The sequence below is a fragment of the Myiozetetes cayanensis genome, unplaced genomic scaffold (assembly GCF_022539395.1).
Source record: "Myiozetetes cayanensis isolate MyiCay16 unplaced genomic scaffold, myiCay2020 scf7, whole genome shotgun sequence".
NCBI classification, from domain to species: domain Eukaryota; kingdom Metazoa; phylum Chordata; class Aves; order Passeriformes; family Tyrannidae; genus Myiozetetes; species Myiozetetes cayanensis.
The window spans coordinates 40,326,093-40,340,557 of NW_026087964.1; the positions used below are offsets into that span (position 1 = coordinate 40,326,093).

Consider the following 14,465-nt stretch of genomic DNA (forward strand, 5'->3'; position numbering starts at 1 on the left):
TAATTATAAAATTACAAGATCTGATGTTGCTGGAATAAGCATTTGGGGGAACAGAGTATTAATTGTAGAGAAAACATTATACAGAATTCCACTTTTTTGTAAACCACTTTGAGAGACACATGCCACATGAATTTAACATGCAGATATGCAGTGAATATGAAAAAATGGATCCTGAAGCATGATCTGTCTTCGGTTCAATGAGTATGAATAGGAACAATTGCACTGATGTAAATTGAATCAAAACAACTTTAAGCCAATATTGCCAAGTGCAAAATGATGTAAAATGTGCATTAACAAAGTGTATAAGATCTCTTTTCTTGTTTTTTTCCCCCATGACCTCCAGAACTATTGCTTTCTGCTCCCTCTAAAAACCCTTCACAACAAAGCCATACCTTTTACCACTGAGCAAAATGGCAGGTTTCTGGCAGTACAGCTAACTCCCAAAGGGAAGGAGCAGGTGGAAACTGCTGGAAAAAGTAACACCACTAAGGGTTGGTGGACGAAGAGGTGAATGTCAGGAAAGAGAAGTGAGGAAAGGACGGGAAGGAGGGAAGGGCCAAGGAAGATTGAGAATCTTGTCCTACAGCTCTGCGGTCTTTTGATGCTCCACCATGACAGAATGCTTTCCAGTCTGCTTTTTAGGCAGATGTTTTAAATGCATTCTGAAGCAGAGGTATATCCTCCTCATCTCTGTGCAGTAGGAATTAAAGAGGATTGGTGAGAAAATGGCTACTGCCCTAACAACCTTGAAACCAGAGTTTTCTTTACACAAGTATTTGAAGCACAAAGAACTACAGAGCAGGCTTCCTTTGTCACACCACTGGTGTCTCAGTCCTCACTGGGAGATTTGGAAAGATCTTCAGTCTTCACTGAGTCACTGCTCAGTTTTTTATTTCTCTACAAATATTGTCAAAAAATACTGGAACCTGTGGTAGTTTCTGTGAAAGTCTTAGAGCATGTCTCAGCATTGGAACCAAACCAGTCAGAAAATCAGATATCAGACTGTCAAGTCTTTGGTTATACCTGATCTGACCTAGATATTAAATGGAAGTTTATCAGGGAGGCTAAATACTTTTATATCACATTATCTTTTGAATATTTAATAATTCTGGAAATAAATTAAATGGAGTGCAACAGTAAAGAACAAGATTTCATTTTACTTTTCCTAGATTTAAATATCTAAATTACCTTTTGAGTAGTTTGAAAAGTGGAGAGAGTCCACTCTTTTTTTAGGTTGCTCATACTCGGCTTTGAATTCCTGCTTATTTGGAGAATCCTAAAAGGCATCAATGTATCAGGCTCACATCCTCTTAATTTGTAATCCAGCTGCTGTAAGCTGCTAACTAGCTTTTAAATCAGGAAACTCTGGACTCTCAATGCCAGTTATAGCTGAACAATTTACAATGCCTCAATGTAATTTTCTTTATATTTTCCTGAGGCTTTAAGGATATAGTGATTTGCTCAGAGACACAATTAAGAAAGTCCGAAGCAATGTTACCTGTAGTTTTGTGTGTTTCATTATGCATATACACCTGTATTTTTATGTATTTGTGTCTTATACACACACAGAATCCCATGACTTCTCTTTGAGGTTTCTTATGGTGTTCTTTACTACACCTAACAGAATGGTTTTTAAATGCTTTTCTGTATCTAGCTATTGTCTTTCCTACAAAGTCTAGTGACACAACCAAAACTGCGGTAAAAAGCTAAACTACATTGTGGGCAACTGTACATATATAAAATCAGTGTTATGCAGCTTAACTGTTCCTTCCTGCTTTCTGGTTAGATGTTACCACAGTGAAACAAGAATTCAAAATCATAATTTCTAAACCTAAGCAGTTACATCGACTTAGTAAATATCTGGCTTTAAATGCAAGTTCCACAGTGAACTTCTCTGTTTGCTGGAGATGATCCGTTTTCCTGACTGTAAGAGAGCCACTAGGTGGGAGTATGTTATCTTAAAAGATGCTTGGTCAGCCCTGGCACCGGTTATTTTGAAGGAGCTCTGCAACTAAAACAGCAGTACTACAAGTTCACGTAGGGTAAGAATATTAAACAAGATTAAATGAATGCAAGCTTTAAAGCTGGAAGTTTGTGAATTGTTGCTTACATAAACTTTTGAGAACATATTAAGACTCCATCTGTACCCGTACCCTGTCCCAGAGTGCTCACTGTTGCTTGTTGGTGGTGAATGATACAGGGCTAAACTCCTCAGATATAGCCAAATTCGCTGATTTCCTGTGATGGTGAAAAATTTGGCCCTCATCTATAAGCTCAGGGTGCTCAAAGGTAGTAAAGTTTTTAAAAGTGTCTGCTTGTCTTATTGCAGCTCTGGACTGAGAGTCCAATTTTCCTAAAGATTAATGGGAGTAGTGTTGTTCACAGAAGAAGATCTCTGAAGGGTGCCTAGAGCAGCAAAAAGGTGGTAGAAACTAAAGTGGCAATGCAAAAGCAATCATCTGTTGGCAGCTGCCTGAATAGATTTGAAACAATACATTTAAAAAAAAAAAAAAAAAGCTGCACAGTTTACGACATGTAGGATTCTTCAAATCATAATTCTGTGTAAAGTTCAGTCATCAGGGGCTCATTTCTGAACATTGTTATTAAATTTTCACGGGTACAAAATTTTGGGGAGGTCAGGGAATTGGTGGGAACACTTCATCTTGCTCTCTGTGAAGACAGAAACAAAGCTCCTGTTGATTTTAGCTGAAAGACAGATAACCCAGTGATGCTGTTGTAATAAAGAAGCCTAGAGTACTACTTACTCAATGACAGATCAAAAGGGATAAATTTATTTTATAAAGTAACTTCTCATACTACTTTTTTTTAAATTAGGATCAAATGTTTCTTGTATAAATAGACATTTTGCTCACTCTCCCGTGTTCCCTTTCCTACTCACTTATACAGTGAGCTCACAATAAATGTCACAAATCCACTGTCTTTCCCATAAGAACAGACTGTTGTTGCAAGCATGATTTTGCATTTAATTGCAGGATTAAGTCCTGTCTGTTAGAGAGCTTTTAATGCAAACATTCCCCAGAATGAAAAATGCAAACTAGAAATTTACTGAGGGAAAGTAACTTCTAAAACTGGTTTGGGTGGATATTTTCAGTTTCCTTGTAAAAATCTCTTTTCAAGTCATAAAAGCCTCATTATAATTTTGAAACGTGCCATGACTACGCATCAGCTCTACTGCCTGTGCAATTCTCAGTGCTTTAACAGTACTAGTTACTGGAATTTCTCAAAGACATCAGAAATAGAAACACTCTGTTCTTATTGGAATTTCAGTTCATCGGCCAAGCAGAATTGCTGCTTTCTCCAGGCAAGTTTTTGAAAAGACATTATTCCCAGCCTACACCCTGTCTGTCAATACATGGTCAAACTGTCTTTCTAAAATAGTTACTTGTGGAGTGGTTACAACGGAGTGGTTCTTTCTTACCTACAGTGTGACCAAACATACTTGCTGTCAGAAATTGGGAATAATAACTAAAAGAATACAAGAAGCTGTCTTTACCATGGAGACATCTGTGCTAAATGGCTGATGTACTGAGTGAAGAAATGATATTTTTACCTATGACCTATTAAGGTCATAGGTCATGTCCTAGCTTATTATACATTTGGATTTCCAGAGAAGCTGAGGTTTGTGTACATCCTGAGCTTGATGAAAAACTGAAGAATGGGATGTGGTAACATGACTGTGGATATCACCTGCTATATCTTCATGTGTACTTCAGGCATTGCAGCCTTACAAACTTGCCAGTCTGAGGTGATTCTCAGCCATAAATGAGACCTTCAGGCTCCTCTTCCAAAGTCTGGGAAGAGTTAGATACTGGGGAAGGGACTCCTGAGGTACTGACAGAGCTGGAACCTGTAAAAAGTCAACCATGAATAAAACGAGGCTTGGGATGGAATTTGAACAGTCTGGAGTGTATCTGCATGATTCAGATCTCTTGCTTCAGGTGAGTTGGCATGACTGCAATACAGGACAGGGTCATGAGGTTCTATCTGTTCAGGCTCCAAAAGAGACAGAACTGGGATAGCTCAATGCTGAACCAAACAGCCGCCTTCCCCTTGGGCTAAATGCTCTGCTACTTTCTCACAGCTGTGCTGTTTCTGGTTCTGGAGGCAACCAAGTCATCCTTGGCTCTAGGCTGCAGTGCAAATGACACTAAATGAAGTGGCTGAAACCAGGTACCTCCCTTTCTCCTGAACATTCCCTTGGAGCTACCTATAATCTAGTCTGCACACAGAAATAGCAGAAGTTACTCTATTTAATATCTCATTATAATCTTTCCAGTAGGAGTGGGGGAGAGCCCTCATTATGTTCATATTTACATTTCTTCACTTTTGATTAGAAGTAATCACTAACTTTTTACCTACTGTTTAGCAGTAGCAGACCTACCACTCCCTCTGTTTTTGTGCAGTACTAAATGGAAACGTGCAGGTGCTTTCTGTAAAACTGCAAGGAAAATGGGTGCAAATCTGAGTTAGGTCTCAGACTGCGCAGAAGCAGAAGATAAGGTGGCTTGGCAAGTTTAGGAGAGCATGACTCTTCATTTGCATGTATTCTTAACTATATAATATAGTATGTCTCCTGAGCCTCACAGAAAACTCTGGTTTCACAGGCAGAGAAGATGCCTTCTGGGGAGGAACCATGTATTTTATTTATTTGGTATGTCCAGTGCAAGAAACCCACAACCTTATGCAGATATTAACCAAGTCTTGGAGCTGGCCAGAAATCAGAGAGATGATTATTGTCCTGTTTATAGAAAAGGGAAAGAGTTAAAAAGGAGACACTTCAGGCAATAGTTTGGAAGGTTAATCAGGTATCTGCTTTACCTAAGTGTTTGTTATAATGAAAACAACAGTGCAGCAAAGCAGCAGAATTTGATCTAACCTGATAGTCTCTTCCTTATTTCTACCTGAAAGTTTTCTGAATGACTGCAGTTTGTCTTGTGTCAGAGTCAGAAATGTCCCAATCTTAGCAGTTCCTGACTACGTCTAGGGATCTGGTTCCCATTCAGAACCTCACGGGGGCCCATAGGCCATGAGAAGTGACACCCTTCTTGGAGGGAGCAAATACACAGAGCCCAAACAAAGCCTGTTCTAACACAGAGTGGCCAGAGAGCCATTTTCTCCTTCTAACTCAAAGTCACAGGTGTTATATGACTTGACTAAAAAATAAAAAAAATCAATAATCACTGGTCTAACCATGAGATTAAAAGTAGAAAAGGTGAAGGGTGGCCATCTCATAGCCTTGTCCAAAGTCTAGTAAACTCCTGCAGGATGGACCGAGAAGGTCCTATGAAGAGGTCTCCTAAATCCCCAGAAATGCTCTCACCACCACATTTTTGCACTCTTTATAAATGGCACTGCTGTTTCCATTTGAAGTGCTGCTCAGTCAGGAAGGGGCTCAAGGTTTTGGGTAACAAATGGGGACATCTACCTTAAAATTCTGACCAGGCTAATCAGCTAAACAAGGTCACAGAATAGGTTTGAACATTTGTACATGGTCATCCATGTTTGCAGGGATGCTTTTTGCATGATGCCAGCTGTAGCCCCTGATAACTAGTGCTCTCTTGGCACGTGTACCTGTGGCACACTTCTCAATTTATGAGAAGACAAGTTAATCCTTTTATGTCTGTGGTAACATGCAAGCCTCCTGAACTCCAGCTGGGGACAGGAGAGCAGACACATCACTGTGCCCTGCATATCCAACTAAGTAGCATCTGAGTCTTTGGTCACTCACCTCTGCATTCACTGACTGGTCCTTCACCACGTACTGGGTTGACCCTGGCTGGACACCAGGTACCCCACTAAAGCCACTCTCTCCCTCCCCTCTGCAACTGGACAGAGGAGAGAAAAAAAAAGTGAAGGATTCATGAGTTAAGAGCTGGGAGAGGTCACTTACTGATCACCACCAAGGGCAAAACAGACTCAGAGTGGGGATATTAACTGAATTTATTACAAACAGGATCAGACCAAAAGAATGAGAAGTAAAATAATCTTAAAAACACCTTCCCACCACCCCTCCTTCCTTCCAGACTCTACCTCCTCCGTCAGTGGTGCAGGAAGACAGGGAATGGGGGTTAAGGTCAGTTGTTTCTGCTGTTGCGCAGGGAGAGGAGTCCTTCTCCTGCTCCCGTGGGGTCCCTCCCGCATGAGTCCCTCCCTCAGGCAGCAGTTCTTCCCAAACTGCTGTCCCGTGGGTCACTCCTGCATGGGGTGCAGTTCTTCTGGAATGAGCTGTACTGATGTGGGTCCCCCCAGGGGTCACAAGTCCTACCTGGGAAAAACCTGCTCCAGCGTGGGCTTCCATCTCCATGAGCTGCAGGTCTCTGGCAGGACCCTGCTCCATCGTGGACCTCCCCTGGGGGTCATAGCCTCCTTCAGATATCCACCTGCTCCATGGGCTCCTCCATGGGCTGCAGGGAGGTCTCTGCACCCCAATGGTCCTCCATGGGCTGCAGGGGCCTCAGCTCCAGTGCCTGGAGCACCTCCTGCCCCTCCTTCTGCACTGACCTTGGTGTTCACATATTCTCATTCTGCTCTTTCCTGGCTGGAATTGTCTCTGAGCAATAACTTTCTGTTCTTAAATACATTATCACAGAGGCATTACTATTACTCCTGATTGACTCAGCCTTGGCTGCAGCCAGCTAGCATTGGCTCCACCAGACGGGAAGATTCTAGCAGCTTCTAACAGAAGCCATCCCTGTGGCCCCCCTGCTACCAAACCTAGCCACAGAAACCCACTACATCACACTTAATATGCCCTGCCCTTGCAAGTAAAATAAACCTATGCTGTCTGCCTCCCACATTTCCACTGCTTCGCTCAGACCAAGCACCTACTCATAGGTGTTGTGATGTAGTTGTAGGGGACTATGCAGCTGATTTGTTCCTAATCACACAACCACAGAGCAGCCACCGACTGTTTTCCAGTTCACGGATACACTATACAGAAAAGGCAACTACTGAAACAAAGCCACAGGGCTAAATGGAAGTTCCCTTATAAATGGGGAAAGCTACAGAACACCTAAGGGCAAGTTTTTACCTGTGAGACATGGAAACAGTAAACCTAAATCCCCAGTTTTGTGACAGACAGAACTGTGGTACTGCAATCTACGTAATTCTGATTTAAACCACCTAAAGATCTCACCACTTGCCCCCCTTCTCCCACAGTATCTGAGTACTCGGGACCACATCCTAAATGTTCTCTTGACTTCAGAACTGAAGCTAAATCCCAGAACATGTGAGAATAATTTTTAAAGAAATTATGCCAAAACTAGCATACTTTTAATGATCTATTCCTACAGCAGAGGAGATTGTTTATTCTACTAGCACAGTGCTCTGAAAGATTTCTGTAGGGCTGACAGAAGACTGCCATGCACTACAGCAAAGAGCCTCAAAACTGCTTAGCTTTCATATCTTCACTTCCCATCAGAAAGCCCATTCACAGCAGTTAAGTACTCAGATGAATCAGGTCAGAAGCTATTACATAGCATAGTGAGCAAATGGCTCCTAGAGTCACCCGAGGTGACTAAAAAACTTTGTTTTTAATTTCAGTGGATTAAGGAGATGCCAACTAAGGACTGTCTAACACAGTTCTGTATCATTCAGTGACGTGTGATGCTTTATTTAATGTGAAAACATGCAATAAATAATACAGCACCATATCATTTCTAGAGATCACAGTTCTAATGTTTCTTGTTACTGCAGTTTGCTTTCTAAAACCTGTCTGGATGATGTCAAGTCACACACCAGTTTAATTCCCTCTTCCCCACCCCCTCAGACTTTAACAAGTATTGCTATGATTTCGTTTTCATTAAAAGCCTCAATGGCATGTATATGTAGCATTCTCCTTCAGCACAGAAGGACGCAAAGGTGAAATCAAGCAGCAGATGATTGTTCACCAAAATATGAGTAATCATTTATGTTCCAAGTTAAAATAAATACAAATAGAAAACCAGAAGGCACACAGTTCTAATGCCTTCATTTAGCAACTTACTTTTTTTTTTTTTCCTTTTAAAAACAGGTTTTGTAAAAACATTTTGAGCCTTGTGAATGCTCACTTTATTTTTGTTTTCTTTGGAAAGCCTGAAGTGAGACATCTATCCTTTAAACTGCATGTCTTCACTACTTGCCTTTCCCAGTGGCACAGGGGTGATGGTTATACTCCTCCATTACGTATTCTGGTTTAACCACACAGCTTGTCAAAACAGCCCCACCACTAAAATGAGCTGCAGCTCTAGATTTACACTCCCCATCATCATCACTTACAGTTACCGATGAACAATTTCTCGTCTAATCACACACATTTCCCCAACAGTGAACTACTTCACAGTTTTCTGTGTTTTTATTATAACTGGCTCCTTCATTTCAGTTGCATCACAGTTGAGCTAAAGTCTGAAATGCAATGCTCCAGCTAGGGCAAGTGCTTATTTTTACTCAAGTAATTACAGAAAAAAGTTGATACTGGCATTTACCAAAATATTTCAGAGCACAAACACCACCCACTGAGCTGGACAGGACAATTCATGCCTGCTAGTCTTGTTTTTCCCCTCAGAATATGACTGATTTGACTCACGCCTGATCTTAACAAAATTTCCAGATCTTTGCTAGAATTACAGTTGGTAGGAAAAATGCCTAAACGTGCAGCTGAATTTCTGTTCCTATGCCCACATCATTATTTGTCTTCGATGAAAAGGTGCAGAAGACATTCTAGACCATTTCATAAGTTTAAAACTTTACATGTTGAAGGAACATTCTCTATTAATACAGCTGTAAGCCTGCAAGGAACTGCTTTCATTTCTTTCATAGACACCTATGAAAATCCCAGTTTAGTCACTCTGGATGGTTTTTGCTCAACAGCATTAGCAGTGGAGGAGCACTGGTCCTTTGATACTGAAGCCAGAGCAGGAACATTTCTCTGCCTTCCAACAGTCCCACTTGTGGTTTTGTTACTGGTCATGACCCCGTTGTTTATTGTATATGTGAATCGTAAATATTACTGGAATTTTTATAAATCCCAGTTAAATAAAGGGTAACAGAAAAGCCCACCTGTAATCAGACACCATGTTACTGCATGTTAATGGCCTGTTCAGTGCCCTACTGGGATATCTTAGAGTAATGGTGTAGCCCTATACTAAATAACAAGAGGCTAGTAGACTTTTTAACTGAATAAAATCTATTTATATAATTACAGTAATGACTACAGTTCATACCTTATGCACAGCAAGTAAAAAAAAACCACACTAGAGTTTATGTAAATACCACTAATGCGTACACTATGAAAAAGTAATTCCTGTTAATTAAAAAACACCTTAATTTCAAAAGTTTACCAGAAGCAGTTACACTGAGCATTGTAATTTTTGAAAGCAGAACAGAAGTTGTTTACAAGTATCCAGCAGTAACTGATATCCAGCTGCTTGGAGCTGGGCTGCAGATTGAACGTGTACTGAAAGCTGGGATGAAATCCCCTCTCAGTTGATGGCAGCAGCAGTCATGCTGCTGTTTCCTACGAGCTGGAATTTCACCCCAGTCTTTACATTCTTCGTCGGTTATAGTGAAGCAGCCAGAAGACAATGATTAGAGAGTAGCCAAGTAAATCATGGTTCAAAAATATAATCTTCAAGCATCTGTAAGGTCTAGGGGAAGGAGGAGGGGGTTTATAGCACAGTTAAAACTAGTCTCAGTAAAAATTTGGAAGTGGCCATTTCAGTGGTCGTTATCAGCCATATCAGAGCTGCTAACAGGACACTGCACACCACTTAGAAAAACAAGTAAATCTCAGGTTCAGTCCTTGGTGAAGACACCATTGTATTGGCTTTTGACTAGAAAGGAAGGCAAGCACAGTGTGCGAACAAGTAAGTGCATGTATGCACACAAGGCATTCCAGGAGCTGAACAATTTCTCTGCATACATAAAAGACCTTGCTAAGAAAAAAAAAATAGCAAAGGTTTTTAGCATTTAAACAATTGGCTACACGAACTTGATTTCAAATCCAACTTTACACATTCTTGATAAACCAAAAGGCCACAACATTGAAGATGAAATATTTTTAGCACCAACTGCTGGCTTGCAAGTGAATACTTACTCACAAGAAATGAGTATAGAAAGACATGTTTATCTTTAACTGAGAAGCATCTTGTTTTAAGGCAATATACAAAGTCACAATACAGTCACCACAGAAACTGCTCCAATTATCCCTGATACTTTATGGCACTCACACAGGTTCCACTGCTGAGGGAAGGCAGGAATAAAATTGGTCTGTCTTCCTCCTCATGCCATGTTTTCTGGAACACTGGAAAGGACTAGCATCTGTAGGTCACTAGTTGTCATACAGCAAGCTAGTTTCTTCCTGTACCTCCTAAATCCCTCTGTTACCATTTATATTAGCCATACTAGTCTCTATCAGTAGTAGGGAAATTGACAATGAGTTGCCATCTTTCCTTACCACTACCCCAATTAAAAAGTTGTTCAATACTGTAGCAATCATTTACACAATTAATACAATTGACAGATTTGAGAACATTTCCCAGAAGGGAAATTACTTTAGCCAGTCTGGCCAGATGTGCTCCTGCAGCACAGGCGTTGGTTTTTCTTCTTTGCTATCAAAAAGAGTCAGTTTACTTATTTGCATCTCCACTAAAGAGTATTTTAAGAATGGAGATAGTAATTTCTGAATATATACTATATTTATAAAAGAAAGAGGTAAGCAGCTTGTTTCCCATTTCCATCACTTTGTGGAACTCCATCATCCATTTTTGTTAACAGTTATGATACCCAGGTATGCAGCTAAGAAATTGAAGAATCTGAAGGATGTAGTCAGAATCACTTATGGCTAAAAAACAAGGAACAGAACTGCATCGCAACGCTACTTTTTTTCATGATTTAAAGGTGTGTTAAAATATACCAAGATTTTCAGGAAATCTGTTACTTGGCTTACACAGTAAGCTATGCCTTGTGCACTGTGTTCTAGACAGAGTTGTATTTTAAAATGGTGCACAAGGTTAAGAAACTTTACACGACGTCGATGAGTAATCTGTGCTTTCATAAATACAGTAGTATACATCCTATATACAGATGCCGGCAGCAAGTTTCCAGGAAGGCTGTTAGCCAGCCATCCACAGAAAGAAGGGAATAAAGATAGTGGGGAGCGTGGTGGAGGGTGCCAAACCTAGGCAGAATATTGACGCTAGTCCCACAAGCACTGAAGCGAGCACGCTCCTCTGATCCCGAATAATCATCTTCACAGTCTCACAGAACTGGAAAAAAAAAAAAAAAAGGGCAAAAGATGAGAGTTGAAGAGGAAAACTTTCGCTGGAGAGCTGGCGATGCCCACTTCCCTCGGGACAGACCAGCGGCTGCTCTCCCAGGTCTCACAAGGGCTCTCCGGAGCTCAGCACAAGGGCTGGCACCGCATCACCCCCAGCATCAGCCCCGGTACTGCCTGCGGCTAGGGCTGAAGCCAGTAGTTTCGGAGCATTTTAGAAAGGTACTAATCGACCTACGAATTCAGCTTCGCTCTCCTCGCCGCTCGAAGGCGGCGGGGGCCCGGCTCCGCACCGTCCCGGGCAGGGCACAGCGGCGTCAGCTCCGGGCGGGGAACCCCCGCCCTGGGGCCGCGGCTGACCCATTTTCGGGGAACGGCAGGAAGGGCAGCGCCGCTCCCCGCCTGTCCCGGCCGCCCCGCGGGCCGGGCCGTACCTTGTCGGTCTGAAAGCTGACCGGGGCTCCGTATCGGCAGTAGGTGACGAAGTGCTCGCAGTTGTTCCAGAGCAGGCTGTAGGCCGTGTCACCCATCAGCTTCTCCGCCCGGCGCGCCGACTCCTCGTTGCCCAGCACCTGATCCTCGAAGAGCCGGTCCATGTGGTTGACGAGGATGCTGCCGCCGTAGGCGAAGTCCTCCACCGTGTCCACGCGGACGCGGGCCGTCCTGGCGATGACGCCCAAGATAAGCCGCTTGTTGGTCACCACCTGCTGGATCTGCTGGACGTCGTCGGTGAAGGAGGGCAGGATGTCGGGCATCAAGTGGGCGACGCGGTTCTCGCCCAGGTAGATGCCAAAGTGAATGAAGAGGGTGCGGGGCACCTCCAGAAGGTCTCCCCTCTTGAAGGAGCTGGTGTCGTAGTCGCCGGGGACCGGAGGCGCTGTCTCCCCGACCAAGGCCGCGAGGAAGGGCCGGACATGGACGTGGACGAGGAGCATCAGCTTCTCCAGCAGCAGCGAGGCTGCCTGCTGCACCGGATTTTTCATGGTCGGCTGGGCAACCCCTAGGTGCCTTCAGTCAGCCCCCGGCGCCCGGCTCCGCTTTTCTAGGCTCCCGGTTGGGCGGGGCGGGCACCGGGGCCGGCCCATCGGGTGAGCGGCGTGCGGGGAGCGCCCGCCCCGGACCGGCCGGGCTTTATTGGGGAGCGCGGCGGGACCCCCGAGCCGAGCCCGTGTCACTCGGCCTGGCCGCGGCGACGGAGCGGCCCCCTGGACGCCACAGTGCCCACAGCCCGCACTCCGGGGCCGGGAGCCACCCGCAGCTCCCGCCTCGCGTTCCCTCGGCGCTGCCCAGGTAGAAGTGCAAGGAAAAGTGCGAGCGAAGCCCTGCACCCGCCCTGGGGAGAGCAGGGAACAGAGAGCCCCGCCCGGGGCCGCAGTCAATTCGTTCACCTTCCCCTGCCCGTCGGACCCCAGGGGCCACCCTGGCAGCCGCAGGGTCCAAGCGGCACCCGGCTGGGATCGGGGCGGGCGGGCTGGCACGGTGCTCACCGAGGGGCGGGAGAGGGGAGCGGAGCGTCTTTCTTCCTGGAAAGAAAACAGGTCTCCGAGAGAGAGCGGGAAGTCACATTTATAAATTAACTTGCCCCAGAGGTCCGCCCCAGCTAAGAAAGAGTGTGAATCGGCGGAGGGGCATTCCCACCCGCTCAGTTTCATGCTAATCCTTTATGCAAATGGACAAATCCTGGCAACGGAGCCCACAAAAGAGCAGCCCTGTCAGGTCAACAATGCCGCCCCGGACGAGGCTCGGAACTTTCAGTAGCCGAGCAGGTTCCCGCCCCCTCGGGAACGGCGGGATGATGGATGGGACAGACATTCATCTTACCTGGAAGATGACAGGGCCCGGAGAGTGGCAGGGGAGGGGGCCGCCCCCCCGCCGCCGTGGCTGCAGCCTTTCCCCGAGTCCCCGCCGCCGGGAGCTTTGTTCGTGCCGCAGCCGCTCCTGCCCCGGCGCTGCCGCTCCGGCTGCAGGGGGGAGCTTTCGCCTCCGTGAGAAACGCGGGGCGGGCGCAGGAGCGAGGGATATGCGTGTAAGAATGCTGGAGAAATTTGTTGGAGCATCTTCCCTTAAACTCAGGCGAATAACCGCAGACACGGCATGCCAAGTAGGAAACAGGGAAGTGAGAACTGCTGGTGTGCAAGGGCTTGGCGGCTCTCCACAGGAAAACCGCCTTTAAACAGTAGGTTATTTTTCTCTCCTCAGTCGCTTTAAATCCGAGAGCCTGTGGATCACTAATGAGATCTCTAGACCACCCTCAAGCTGTAGAACCCCTTTGGTCACACCAGAACAAAAAAGAGAAAAATGTTCACCATTCCTTTTTCTTTCCATTAGCAGATTGACTCTGGTATGACGAGGAAGGCAAAGGGGATGCAAAGTACCCAGCAGGCAAGACCCTTCTACCACAGATACTGAACCAAGGTTCAGGATCTTATGCCCAGGAAAGCTGAAGCTTATCAATGACCCAACCCAAGTTTTTCACTTCCTTGGTGAAGAAAATATTTCAGGGGAGTGGGTTACCTCACTGCTTGTAAACCAAAACGATGGGTGGTGTCCTCCAGTTTTCTCCTGCTTGGAGCAGAGAGGAGCTTCCTGGGGAACTGAAGATAATCCTCACCTTGCTTTGTCTGCAAAGAGGGAGGCCCACCCTAACCTCTTGTTCCATTGTTGATTACAGGCCAGAGCCCCAGCACTACTTAACAGAGTGATCAGGCATTTGGGATTTTGTCTGGAGAGTCTCAGCCAAATTTTTACGTAACAGAGGCTTACCCTTCTCAAGCCCCCGACTTCAAATCACTTTGCTTACAAAAGAGAAAATACCTTATAGATGTGGCTTATGATGCTGGAAGGAACTCTGTGGATTAGCCACAAGTCACACACAATTATATAAATTAAACCAGTGTACTTGCAAATTCAGATTTTAAATATATTTGGAAAGTTTGAAGCTTCTGCTAGTAGTAAATAAAAACAGAGGGAGGAGGGGGAAACTACTCATTTTTAACTAGTGCATTGTCTTTAAGGGACAGGGGAAAAGAAAAAATGCCTCATCCTGATGGGTCTTACCTGTTGATGATAGTCACAGCAGTTGGTCCAGAGCTGGAGCAGTGTGCCACTGAAGGCTGTCAAACATTCCACAGAATGTCTTGGCACAGAAAGGTTCCTGTCTCCCTCCTGTGAGGATGTGCACTCTTCCTCATGT

General features: G+C 44.7%; 1 protein-coding gene across 1 annotated transcript; it reads right to left on the minus strand.

Annotated features, from left to right (window-relative positions):
* Positions 1 to 6,683: 6,683 nt before the first annotated feature.
* LRAT (lecithin retinol acyltransferase) lies at positions 6,684 to 12,462 on the minus strand. Its single transcript, XM_050338644.1, has 2 exons — positions 11,707 to 12,462; positions 6,684 to 11,264 (listed from the first exon to the last, which is right to left on the minus strand). Exons 1-2 carry the CDS (start codon positions 12,253 to 12,255, stop codon positions 11,112 to 11,114), a joined length of 702 nt encoding a protein of 233 aa, XP_050194601.1. The 5' UTR covers positions 12,256 to 12,462; the 3' UTR covers positions 6,684 to 11,111.
* Positions 12,463 to 14,465: the final 2,003 nt, after the last annotated feature.

Excerpts from the sequence above, each read along its gene's own strand:
- LRAT (XM_050338644.1), bottom strand. The coding sequence starts at position 12,255 with ATGAAAAATCCGGTGCAGCAGGCAGCCTCGCTGCTGCTGGAGAAGCTG. Across the intron at positions 11,265-11,706 it reads TCAGCTTTCAGACCGACAAG|TTCTGTGAGACTGTGAAGAT; the intron begins GTACGGCCCGGC and ends TTTTTTTTCCAG.